The sequence below is a fragment of the Pleuronectes platessa genome, chromosome 8 (assembly GCF_947347685.1).
Source record: "Pleuronectes platessa chromosome 8, fPlePla1.1, whole genome shotgun sequence".
Taxonomy (NCBI): Eukaryota; Metazoa; Chordata; class Actinopteri; order Pleuronectiformes; family Pleuronectidae; genus Pleuronectes; species Pleuronectes platessa.
In genome coordinates this window covers 10,306,754-10,320,004 of record NC_070633.1, presented here as the reverse complement: position 1 = coordinate 10,320,004, position 13,251 = coordinate 10,306,754, and the positions used below count along the sequence as shown (strand labels likewise).

Sequence of the window (13,251 nt, the reverse complement as noted above, 5' to 3'; positions counted from 1 at the left end):
ACCTCAGCGATGCCTGAGATGAACAGATGTTTGGTGGCACGGTTCTCCGGCGTGCTGCTCCGAAAGGATGTTGCTGTCTGGCTGTCTTAAATTGTTTGCGTTCAGCTGTCTTGTTTATCTGCCAGGCCCACTGCACTCACTCTTTGGGGCCGGGATGTACAAGATGCGAGTGAATGGGAAGCGGCAGGGTGAGGAGAGGGAGAAGAAGAGAGAGTACCGAGGGGGGGGGGGGGGGGGGGGGGGGGGGGGGGGTTGAAGCTGGATGCAGATGGGGATCTATTCTCTCCACACGCAGACAACATGGAAATGAGTGGGCGTCCGTGACGTCAATCAGTGTAGCCACACGCACACACACATGCACACACACAAGCACGTACACTCACGCACACACACACACACACACAAACATACACAGACAGAGAGAGACACTCCCCTCCTCTCCTCTCTCCCAGTCCCATGCTAATACACGCTTCGGTGCAAACAGCAGCAGTGCTACGGATCACAGGCATAAACAGCAGCACACACAAACAGCCGCTGTACCTCCCCCCCTCCCCTCCCCCCAACACACACACACCACCACCAATACAAACATGAACATACGCACACTCAAACACACAAATCAGACTTTCATCCCTGACCTTGCTGATGATGTCAGTCCATCATTTCTGTCTGTCATACAGAAAAAAAAAGACAGAGACACTCAGATCTTTTAGGGAAGTAAAAATAGCACTTTAAAAATAAAACAAATGATATGTTACAGGCCGTGCACTGGAAAACATACAGTGCACTCAGAGACCCCCTAACATTCACATTTTATTGTGCTGTACATGTTATTCAAAATAGATACAATTTTGGGAAATTAATCTGCTCCCAATAATTGTCAAAAATCCACAGAGACAAGATGAGAAGAAGAACTGAAATCTTTATATTTAAAATGATTTAAAAAGAAGCCTCTTTGGCTGCATTAACACTTTTAAATATTCTTGGTCAAAGTCTCTAGAGGCTTTGAACACCTGGGAATCATCTTTAAACAGAGATAATTCCAGTCTCTGGCTGGACCATTCTGAGTCAGTCAGAGACTTGTCCAACAGACACTCCAGTATCTTTCTGGTTGTATACTTGAGGATATAGTGATGCTAAAAGGTGAACAGCCGTCCTGATCTCAAGGTGAAGGCAGTTGGGAGGAGGATTTCTGCAAGGACCTCACTGTATTTGCCTTCATTCATCCTTCCTCACCTCTGTCCAGTCTCCCTGTCCCTGCTTCTCAGAAAACTCCTCATACCATGATGCAGCCAACCCCAAGCTGCACTGCAGGGATGGTGTTACCCAGGTGATGAGCATAAGAGAACATTAAGTTCTCGGTCACGTCTCGGACCGAGACTGGTGGTTTCAAACTCCTTCCATTTTGAGAGATACTGAAGCCACTGGAAACATTCAAAGTGTTAGAAATGGTTTTAAACCTTTAACCTGATCGACTCCTCATCACATTTTTGTTGAACGTTCCCTTGACTTTCATGGTTTGTGCCCTGACATGTAGTGTAATTATGGGACCATACGAAGGATAATATCTGAATAATCTCTTGATATGCTTTAAAAATAAATATTAATATTTGCCAGATAATACCTACCTTGCTAAACTAGCTATAGCCAAAGAAGCAACTATAGAAGTGGGGTGAAATAAGTTATTCTTTGTTGGTGAGGCGAACTAAACTGTATCAAGAAAACCAACATTTATCGTCTTTACTAATATTTTTCATGTGGTGTGACGGTTTGAACATTTTGGGGGTTGGGGGAGTTGATTATTTGGGAAGGTTCTAATCCCAATTACCAGGTAAATTACGCCCTAGGTACTTCCACAGGTGTGTGTCTTTCTAACTTTGTCCTACCACTTCATTTTGCCATAGGTGCTAAATTAATCTGGAGTTAATCCTCTGTCACAGAATTTCAGGGCCACATGATGCAGAAAATACATACTAGGAACACTGTGTGCTTTGTGATGTTAAATAATTGTTAAATGTCTACACCAGCCAGCCGCATGTACAGCTGTACTGCCTCGCTCACAAAAGTGTACCCCTCGCTCCGCTGTAAATCTACCTTTCTGTCCGCCTGATTGATCGCCTCTTATGTAAGCTTATGTCTGTGTCACATGACCACCATTATGATCCATTATGCTGCATATTTATTTTGCATAATTAACAAAGTAAGGTCTCTGCGACCCACAGGCTGCTGAATGGATTCAATACCAAAGAGACAGATAGTACAGACACCATTCAGGAGACATAATCATCTCAAACTACACTCGGTGCACTATTTGGATTGATGCAAGAGGAGTTAAAGCAATTACGGTACAATTTGAGCCTGGATATAGCATGGATGAGTGGAAGCTGTATGAGGAATAACAAAGCCGTGTGAATGACAGGTTCACTTCCTCAAGGTTGTCTGATTCAGGCTCCATGCGTTGCGAGCATGTTCGCCTTTAAGAAATCATTCATCCATGTCACAGAGTCGTGACGACACAGACTTCTATCTTGAGAAATGAAAAACTATTTTTGAAACACTCCTCCCTCCCTCCCGATTGTTGCTTTAAAGGATGAATTAGCTGATAAAGTGAGAGTGTATCGATTTAAATGAGGTGGAGGTGTGTGTGATGGTTGAGGAAGGGTTGGAGGCGTTTGTGAATATGTGTGTGTGTGTGTGTGTGTGTCTGTGTGTGTGTGTGTGTGTGTGTGTGTGTGTGTGTGTGTGTGTGTGTGTGTGTGTGTGTGTGTGTTGTAGGCTGCATCAAGGAACCAAAGATGCAGCAGCAAATTTCTTTGGCAATTGCTCCATTTCTGTGAGTGAAATGGTTTTCTTGGCTGTTTTTCATCAAGGTTTTTATCCTCTTGTACCCTCGATTGGGTGAGGACTGAGTCATAGCAGTCAAGGAAGCAGTTGGGTGGGAGAAACACAGTGGCTAGGGAGGGAGGGAAGGAGGGAGGGAGAGAGGAGAAAAGGTAGAGGACGTGGGTGGTATGGGTTAAGGGGAGGGGAGGGGTGAGGGATATTGTAGTGAATGAAAAAATTATGAATGGTGAATACTACGCACCCATTTCATTACCCGGGGTTCATCAGTCACAGAAGCAGAAATTCTGTTGGAGAAGGAGCATAAAATCCTCACTAATGCCACAGTTTCTACATTAACTGTACGACAGCAAGTGTTTTGTAATCCCAGTTTTATTTAATGGTTAATGGTATCCATATATAACGCTCTCACATGACACTTTAAAAGGGGGCAGGAAATCGACAGAAAGTTACAGAGGAATTAAGTTGCACGACATGATGAAGGGTTTCAAATAAACTGTCTGGCAGCCATAATGATCTTGATTCACACTGGAGCAACATGTTTATCTCTTAAGCTCCAATACAAACACCAACTTGATGCTTTTGTCTCCATTTATACTCCAGAGGCTGCGTGTGCCCACAGGCTATTCCTATTTTAACACCTGCACACATGTAGAAATAAAAAGGTTGGACTGTTAAACCTTTACAACCTGTGTGAAGATGATTCAAGGAGGAGACAAGTCAGATCGAATGTGTGAGAGATGAAGAGACAGATGTGTGGGTGATGTCTTCTTTTGGTCTAAGTGAGTTTGTTTGTCGAGGGTGGACGGGTGGGCGAGCCATTAGGAAAATTAATGTATGCAGCTGTGTGTATGTGCACACTTGTACGTCTGTGTGTGTGTGTGCTTAGGTGTGTGTGTGTGTGTGTGTGTGTGTGTGTGTGTGTGTGTGTGTGTGTGTGTGTGTGTGTGTGTGCGTGTGTATATGTGTGTGTGTGTGTGCCCCTGCTCTGACATCAATGCTGCCGTCACTGCAGCCACCTCACAGTGACTCCCTTGTGACTGGGGGCCTGACAACCTCCCACGCTCTCCCCATCAACTCCCCTGCTCCCACTCCTCGCCTCATTTTATCTATAAGCCCCTCCTAACATACACACACACACAATCACACACGGACACAACACCCCTAACCGGACTCGCTCTCTGTACACTATCTTTCTCGGTTTCATTTCAACCCACCTCTTTTTCTTTTTTTTTTCTCTGTTTTCATCTCTCTCTCTCCCCCTCATTTGGTGTGTGGGTCTTCCCTGTCCCCCGTCATGCTCCCTGCACCCACGGTGCTGCCTGTCTCCGTCTCTATGGAAACCCCAAGTGGACACGAGTGGCTGAGAGGTCTGTGAGACACTGATACAGACTCTATTAGATCACATGCGCTTTCACATGCTTTGCCACCTCGTGCACATAAGTGCGAGGCTATAGTGTGTGTAAATAGATAGTGTGTGGCAATTCCACTACTTGCCATCACACGAGCAGCCCCTGTAGAAAGAGATGCCCCCATCTCCCAATGTGGCAATGACCTATCATTGGTGTGAGAAGGGAGGAAAAGAGGGAGGCAGTGAGGGAGCTGGAAGGCAGCCCCATTATTTGAATATACTGTGGGTCTCTTCAATTAGTAGGTGGAGAGGGGGACCACCTGATACCACCTCCCATCTGAAACACACTCACTAAAAGACACGCACATATTCTCCGACCCCTCCTCTGATGTCTCCCCTCGCCGTCTCACACATCACCAGCCATATTCTCCTCACATTTACACATTGTTGAGCCTCCCGTGTTGCGTAGACCGTGCGTCATTCGGGTCCAAACACATCTGAAGGATGGTGATTTGTGATAAGAGGCCTCACACAGACAGAATTTCACAGCTTTGGGGCGCTCTCCGGGGCACCGTCGTGATTTGACGGTCACACTTAAGTGGATCATTGCGCTGGGAAATCACGGGCTGGATACGTAAGCGGTACAGCATATCATTTCGGGGAAAAGAGGTAGGGAGGGAGGGGGGAGTGAGACTGGGGCAAAAAGTTAACAAAAGTACATTTTTTAAATAATTCACTTTCTCTCACATCTGAAGGTTTGTTGAGTTTCCACCTTTATTTTATCAAAATGTACATGAACAAACTACAACAAAGGACTACATTAAAGAAGACATCAAAACAGGCAGCAATAACAGGGGTCAACAACTGAACACACACCCGACCCAACCCAGAGCCCACCCCAGTAACACCCCCAGTGCAGTGAGATAAAGACATGCCAATCATGTCTCACATTTAGGCACTTGATTTCCCTACCGAACCATCTTTGGTCATAGTTGGCTGTTGCACGGATCTCAACTTAGATTCAAACAGGTTTGATGCGGATTTGAACTTGTTGATTCTGAACTGAGTTAAATTGAGTATGCTGAATCAGGCTGCGAGGAGTTTAAATGGAATTCCTTTAAGTTTGGACAGACGTGCGTCTGCCATGTTTAGAGGTGACCCAAAGATGGTTGTAACCTGACTACCTCCACTTAAGTAAACATTAGCATTAAAAAAATCATCTCTAGATGGTACAATACTTCACGTGATTACAGAAAAGACTCCACGAGGAAAGAAATCAAGCACTACATCTCAACACAATTTACCTGAAAACAATTCAGTGTATTTGCACACAATATACTGTAATCGATGCGCAGTACAGTCTATTGCAAAGGCATTGTTGTTGGCATTTTTCTGTAGGAACAAACCAGTCTGTTTACCACTGAGTATTATCTTTGCAAAAATAGATAGATTTGTTTTATATTAAAAGCCTTTGCTTTGACTTCAGGATGTGAATTATATATTCAGCTATTCATGCATTGTCTAACTTTGTGTGCATACAGTATACTGTATGTACGTATGTATGCATGTATGCATGTATATCTGTGTGTTTTTGTTATGCATGCATGTGTGCATTTTGATAAAAGTACTGTACACACCGCAGACTTGTCCTTCAGTATCTTTTCAGAAAACACCCCTGTCAGTAAAAGAATAACGACGTTACATTAAACTGGTTAAGAAGCATAGTAGTCACACAGTATTTGGCAGTGAGAGAACAGTCCTAATTTATCCATGCACAATATCAACCACAGGCAAGGTCCACATTCTGAACAAAGCCATTAAGAACAACACAGTAAGAACATGAAAAAAGTGTACGACAATTCAAGAACCTGGAAGTGTGTTTGCGCATGTGTGTGTATGTTTGTGTGTGTTTGTGTGTCCGTGCATGTGTGTGAATGTCAACAGCACAGTTGGTTTCCCAGGGAGACCAAAGGGCGATGACTCATGCAGTGCATACAGCATTTTCTGGAATTCTAACAATATCGGAAGAATTATTATTTTCCCACAAAGCCCAGATAATTACATATAATTATGTTTGAACCTCACAGAGAACTCTGGGAGTTTACTGTAAAACCCACTCAATCCTGCCCGCATAGGTCTATTATAGACCAAACAGTTTATCCCTGGATAATATTTCCATTCTCCAGTTTTTTCGTCATGGCAAGCACCTTTCCCCTTGTGTTATGTGTGTTTGAGTGTGTGTGTGTGTGTTTGTGTGTGTGTGTGTGTGCTTTACACTAGTCCAGTTTGTGTGTGCAGGTGTAAGGGGTAAGGTTGGTAAAGCAGAGTTGATCCCCCTTGGGGTATGTAATAGCTGCAGTAGCTGGGTTCTGCTAGATAGGGGGCACTGTGCTCTGCAAGGTACGGGGCAGGCTGGTAGAAGCATGTCACATGGTCTGTGTTGGGAATTATGTTCTGCTCTCCTAGAACCTTCAGCGCCAGCACTGTGATCATATTCAGTGTCTGACGCCTCTCGTGTCCCATCAGACACACCGTGCTGTCATCCACCACGCGACGCAGCGTCATCAGGTACTGGTACTTGCTCCTCTCCTCGCCAATGAAGTGATTCTTCAAGTAGGATAGGATCTTTCTCTGCTGCTCCTGCACATCAGGGAAATCAATGAAGAAGCGTGAGCACATGTAGCGCTCCAGTGTCTTTATCTGAGTCTCGCTGGCCGGTCGGTAGTCCCTGACCAACAGGTTGCTGTATTTTAATAAGCCACCACCCCGAATCTCCTCTGGGTTCCTGGTGGCGATTAGGCGGTAGTGCAGGTGGTCCATTGCTGCTTTGAAGTCACCGTACATGCTCTCTGCCAGGACCTCTACAGCAGGGACCAAGCCAGACACCCAAAGAGCATTGCTCTGTTCAGGCATGTCTGCGGTTAGCTCAGGGGCCTCTCTGATCTGAGGCACCAAGCTGGAGGCCTCTTCAGCTTTTGGAGGGCTAGATTCCCCTGGGCTTCCAGACTGAGAGTGAGGCAGCACAGGCGAGGTTGAGCTCGCGATGGTGATCGGAAAAGAGACAGGCTCTGCAACCCCAGGCAACGGCGAGATATAATCATCCTCCTTTTTATCCTCTAACTGCAGTAGACTAACCTGTGGCTGAGGGGATGATTCTTTAATCTGCTCCTCGCTGTCAGTGTTCAATATCAAAGGCTCTGTGTCTGGAGATACCTGAGGTACGAGATCCTCCGACTCCACCGGTGGGGTGAGGCAGAGGAGGGGAGGACTGAGGCAGGGGGAAGGTGGGGTGAGACAGAGTGGGGGAGGGCTAAGGCTGAGCATAGGGGGAGTGAGGTACGGAGGCGAGCTGAGGCAGGATGAGGTAGGGCTGAAACTCAGGGGCGTGGAGCTAGAGCTAGTGGTGAGGCTGACGACGCTGGGCAACGGAGGGGGAGGGCTAAGACATGGGGTAGAGCTGAGGCTGAGGGGCAAGGCGGTGAAGCAGGGAGGGGAGAGGCTGAGTACTGGAGGGGTGAGACAGGAAACGGGGGTGAGTGCGATCTCTTGTGGGTTATTGTTGGGCTGATTCGGATCCGACTTTTGGGTCTCTCTGTTTTCATCTTCATTACTGAGCTCAACTTCTGAGGTATGTGCAGGTTCCTGGGAACCTGAGGTTGATGCATCGGTGTGTGAAACTGATCCGTCCTCTGAGTCCAGAGGCTCTGATTGGCTGGGAGTTGAGACAGTTTCTCCAGGCGAGGACTGGCTTTGCTCATCAAACGCCTCATGTGTAGATGGTGTCTCCTCTAAGCTCTGAATACATGTCTCATATGAACCCTCTGCGACCGGCTGAGGCAAGGATGGCAGCTCTTGGGGTAAAGACGTGAGTTCCACAGCAGTTGCTGTGATATCAGGGGCTGCATCTGGAGCTAAGGTAGGCTCTAGGTTTGAGGGTAGGTTAGTGGAAGGGATGGATTCAGGCTCAGGGTTTGTTTTCACAGAGATACCGGTTGATGTGGTAGTTGGAGCATCTGAACTTGGAGCTGTCGACTCTGGGTTTAAGGCTACCTCAAGTTCAGGGCTGGCGCAGGGGATGAGATCTAGACAAAACACTGTGATAGGTTCGCTTTCAGACACATGAGTGGGGTAAGGACTGTGGGTAACCTTCCTGCACATCCTGCGAGGGGGTTTGGGGGAGGAGTGTTTGAGCACCACCATGTGAGAGAGTCTCTCTGAGGGCTTACAGGACGGAGGAGAGGAGGAGGTCTTTATGTCAGAACTAAGGCTGGGAAATACAGGAGTATCTGTAGGGTTATCGGCATCAAGTACGTTGGGGGATTTTTCTGAGTTATCTGTGCTTTGAATCTCTGTTGTATCCTGTGTGTTGTGAAATGTTAGAGATTCTGAAGAGAAGGAACAGGAACAATCAATTCCCTGTGTGTCTTCTATGTTTTTGGCTTCTGGTGCTGAAACCTCTTCTGTCTCTTCGTAAGTTTCTGATCCATTTTTCCTTTCTAGTTGTATCTGCTCGCCTGTCTCAGTTTCAACGATTCCTTCATCTGCTGACTGTGTCTCTTCCTTAGCATCTGGAGATGTGTCAGTTACTGGAGCAGACACATGTTCTGCGTTATCTTTCTCATTGTTCCTCTGATCCTCACTGAAACTCTCAAAGAAGTCTGATTGATCAGTGCGCTCTGTTGTGTGTGATTCCTCTACTTCTGCCTGCCTATTGTTTGAGGCTTTTGGCAACTCGGACTGTCCGATCTGCTCTGTGAGATCTATCTGTTCCTCAGGGGAGTTTGTGTGGTCGGACGGTTCTTTCTGGACTGGGAGTTCCTTGTGGTTTGATTGTGCTGGTTGTGGGCTGTCACAGGTCTGGGTTTGCTCCGACTCTTCTACCTGTGTTGAGCGTTTGGTCTTGTCCAAGAGCTCTGGCTCGTCTGTAGGTTCAGTCTGAGCTGGTGTTTCAGTTTTCTCAGAGGTCTCCGACAAAGGGTTTGAGGATGTCTGGTCAGAGATGTCTGTCTCCCTGTGTTGTGACATTTCCTTCAGCTCTGCAGGTTTCTTGTCTTTTTCGTCCTCTTCCACTTTAGACTGTGTTGTCTGATTGGAATTTTGAGTCTGTTGTAAGAGGTCTGTCTGCGACTCCTTCTCATGCATCTCATCTTTCTGCTGAGTCTGGCTAACCTGATCCCCCTCTTTGCTGGAGGACTCTCCACCAGCAGGCCTCTCTGTTTCTGGAGGAGTGACCTCTTTGAGTGGAGAATGAGAGGCTTTACTTTGCCTCTCCTGCTCCTTCAGCTCAACTCTATTATTTCTCTGCCGTGACTCCTGCTGCATGTAGGACTCCAGGAGGCGATCCAGAATGATCTGGAAGGAGTCAACACTGAACTCAAACTGCCTCCGCAACACGCTAACGAATTTGAGCTCCAGGTTTTTGCCGCTGTTGTTTGAGAGGGAGATGAGGCTCCAGCGGTCATTGTCATTGAAGACCTTCACCATTTTTTGGACGTAGGCCTCCTTCATCGTCGAGCTGCTTATCCGCTCCCTGTTGACGCCGGCAGGCAGGCAGTCCAGCAAGCAGCCCAGCACGGACTCTTTAATAACCTGGGAAAAGAAGAGGTCATCAACATGACACCCACAACTAATGAGCGCAATTTTTGTGCAGTTTTGCTTGTATTATTAAACTGAATAGTGTGATACTCTTGCGGTTTCTGTATAATGAAGTTAAAGAAACAAAATCACTACTATTGAATCAGCCTTAATGTAAAATATTCTGCAATTTGATTATCTTTACGATTACAAGAACATCATTATTACTGTAGCATAACCAAAATCAATACTGCAACACCCCAGAGAGAGTAGACATTTACTGCCATTTCAACAGATATTACAGCAGAATGAACCCTAATGATTTCCTCTTATTACACTTACCTGCTTCCTTCTTACAACTAAGCACTGCAATAATCGTACCTGGAACTCCTCCTGACTGGGCAGCTCCACTCCAAAGATGATGTCCAGGTCTTTGTAGCTTGTCCCGTTGTCTCGGACGAGGACGTGGCTGGCCGTGGAGCCGTTCAGGCGCACGTCTCTCACAGTGATCCCCTGCTTCTGCAGCCTGGTCCTTACGGCTATGATGATGTCTCGAGGACGCAGCTCCAGCGTGGGGAAGTTCCCACGTCCATGGATGGGGACCACCTCGGACAGGACCTGATGGAGAACTTCAACCTGCTCGGCATTCAGGCTGTGGAACCGCTGGCTGGTTTTGGTTTCAGACATGCTGCTGCCCTGGAGGGAGAGAGAATGAACGTTTATTACAACTCTACCAACCAAATGTGTTATGTGTTTAACTCTCTTGCTGTCCCACAAACGCACACAGATCCACACACACAAACACACACGTAGCGCTTGCTCACGCTCCCTGCCAGTCTGCTGTCTGGAAGTCACAGTTTGGCATGTAGATTTGCTTTGCAGGCATTTTTCTGCAATGCTCACCGACATCATACAATTTGACATTCATTATAGCTTTTAATTGATTTTTATTCGACCAAGTTCTTTATAGTTTTTTTTCTTTATACTAATCACACACTCCATTTCAGTCAGATACAATATCTGGATCAGGGTCCACACCAGCACTATATCATTACAAACAATGAAAATGCATTTATAAATAATTATTGTGTAAGAGGATATAATTACTATTATCATCATTATTATAATGACATGTAAAACCAGACTGAATGTTTGATTATTGATTGTTTTCACCGGAGGAGGAAGGGTTAGGCTGAATGAGTCATCACCAGCAGACTGCATTAATCACACTAACGTCACTAATTAAAGACACACATCTGTTTTCGTGTCTGTTTGTGCAGCACATGATGTGTGTGTATTAGGAACAATGAGTGGCGCACACATTCATTGTGAGGGAGAGCAACCTTTTTTTACCCGTTTTTAAATTGCAAGACAAAACGAAATAGAGGGAAATTTAACACCAGCCAATTATTTTTCTCTGTTTGACTCTCACATGTGTAATCCTCCTGGCTACTATCGCAGCACTCCGGATCCAGACTCCATCAATCAATCTCTGCAAATAAGGCTCATTTTTTAATAGCCCAAACAACATTTTCCAAACTGAGCTGCAGTCAAACGAGTCTCTGTTATGTGATTATTGAGCGTGTGTTAGTGGGCGGATATCGGAGTGTTTTGAGGAGAGAGAGAGAGAGAGAGAGAGAGAGAGAGAGAGAGAGAGAGAGAGAGAGAGAGAGAGAGAGAGAGAGACTGAGAGAGAGACAGAGAGAGAGAGAGAGAGAGAGAGAGAGAGAGAGAGAGAGAGAGAGAGAGAGAGAGAGACTGAGAGAGAGACAGAGAGAGAGAGAGACAGAGAGAGAGACAGAGAGAGAGAGAGAGACAGAGAGAGAGAGAGAGTGCTTGTGTTTGAGTGTGCCACTGTGGTTCATAGCAGCCCATTATGATCTATTGTTTGCTTTAATCAATAGTTGTCACTCAGTGCTACAGCTGAACGCTGCTGATTGCTATGATTTGTCAATACTAGCAGGGTAAACATTGGGATACTAATGAGTGGTAATGGGATGCTTTCTGGTAGCAGTTTGTCAGTCATCAGAGAGCTATAACATTCGCACAATTTTCACAAACAGCACTTTACTCCATAACATCCGTAAAATCTACAAAACTAAACCTCAAAACAGGGCATCCTTACCACAAGACAAAGAAGTTGAGCCTGACAACACAAAGGTACTAAATGATTTGTGGCTGACACATAGGTGAACTTCAAATCATCCAGATGTGATAAATACAGATGATGACACTTCTCATATATACATATGTGTATATATACAGTGAAACAATGTGTTGAGGAGGCAGGGAGGCACTGCAGGACTGTTTTTCTACTGGTCCCTGTTATCCCCCCCCCCCTCCCTCCCCTTTCGCATGCTTCTGCAAACTTGCAGCCTGCAGTGACTCATCCAGGCGTATCGGCTCAGCTCTCACATAATCTATGGCCAATGACAACCCAACAAATCCAGGCTCTCATAGACACGAGGCTATAGATCTAAAACAAACAAAGAAATCATTCCCTGAGAACTTATGGCTTCCTATAGTCTCTGTTAAATTATATAATAACACCAGCCAAATATATGACTTCTCTGTCTGTATGCAGGGGCTTTCTTTTACATATGGGACAGAGTTGATGGAGCTGTAATATGTAGACTTTTGATGTATTTGCATTTATCTAAATATCATTATTTCTTTGCTATTCCCCTAAGCTCAACATTTGTTGCAAGCCTAAAAGTCTAACCATATTAATACCACTTGTAAGGGTATATGACTAACTATATTCTGTAAAAACATATAGAGAATAGGATCTTTAAATACCCTCTTCTAAATTTGGGTCCTGGCAGTACTTTTCTAAAAAGTGTGAGTGGAAACCCCATCAGCTGGAGGTTATAATTCACCTCTTGTGCAGTTTCACACTCCGTCACTACTTATAAGATTTAGTGGGAATGATCCTCGGTCCCTCGCTGAGTTCCACTCTGTCCTGCTGGGCTTCACTCTAATCACCTAATCACGCACTTACTCACACCTGAGATCTGCCACATGAACGCAATTAACCGCGGCTAAGTACCTGCTGGATAAAGAAACTGAGTATACTCTGAGTTTATGTATGTGCACATGCATCCAAAGTTGATTATTTGGTGTTGGAGGGGTCTTACCTGTTGCTGTGGCTTGTGATGGAGCGACCGGCTCCAATCGGGGGGACTTAAAACCTCGGGTATCCACCGAGCCTCGGGTCCGCGGAGTGCGCGTCTCCTCTCAGGTTAGTTTTGCTGTTGAAGTCCCGGTGCGCTCCGGTGGTGAGACTCGGTGCTGACGCGGCTCTGTCGCTTCCGAGGCGCGCGGGGGCTGGAGACTGCGCGAGAGTTCATCCGGGCGGGCGCTGTCCGGGGGGCGCGTGGTGCTGAAAATGAGGAGGACCGAGACGAGTCCTCGCGCTCTTCTTGTTTTCTACCCCGACCGCCCGGAGGTGTAACGCAGTTTCCATGGCGACCTGCCGTCATTCA

General features: G+C 46.0%; 1 protein-coding gene across 1 annotated transcript; it reads right to left on the bottom strand.

Annotated features, from left to right (window-relative positions):
• Positions 1-5,106: 5,106 nt before the first annotated feature.
• Positions 5,107-10,675, bottom strand: LOC128445568 (terminal nucleotidyltransferase 5C). Its single transcript, XM_053428323.1, has 4 exons — positions 10,670-10,675; positions 10,148-10,462; positions 9,454-9,781; positions 5,107-7,053 (listed from the first exon to the last, which is right to left on the bottom strand). The coding sequence occupies exons 1-4, from the start codon at positions 10,673-10,675 to the stop codon at positions 6,464-6,466; spliced, it is 1,239 nt and encodes a 412-aa protein (XP_053284298.1). The 3' UTR covers positions 5,107-6,463.
• Between the last annotated feature and the right edge of the window lie 2,576 nt (positions 10,676-13,251).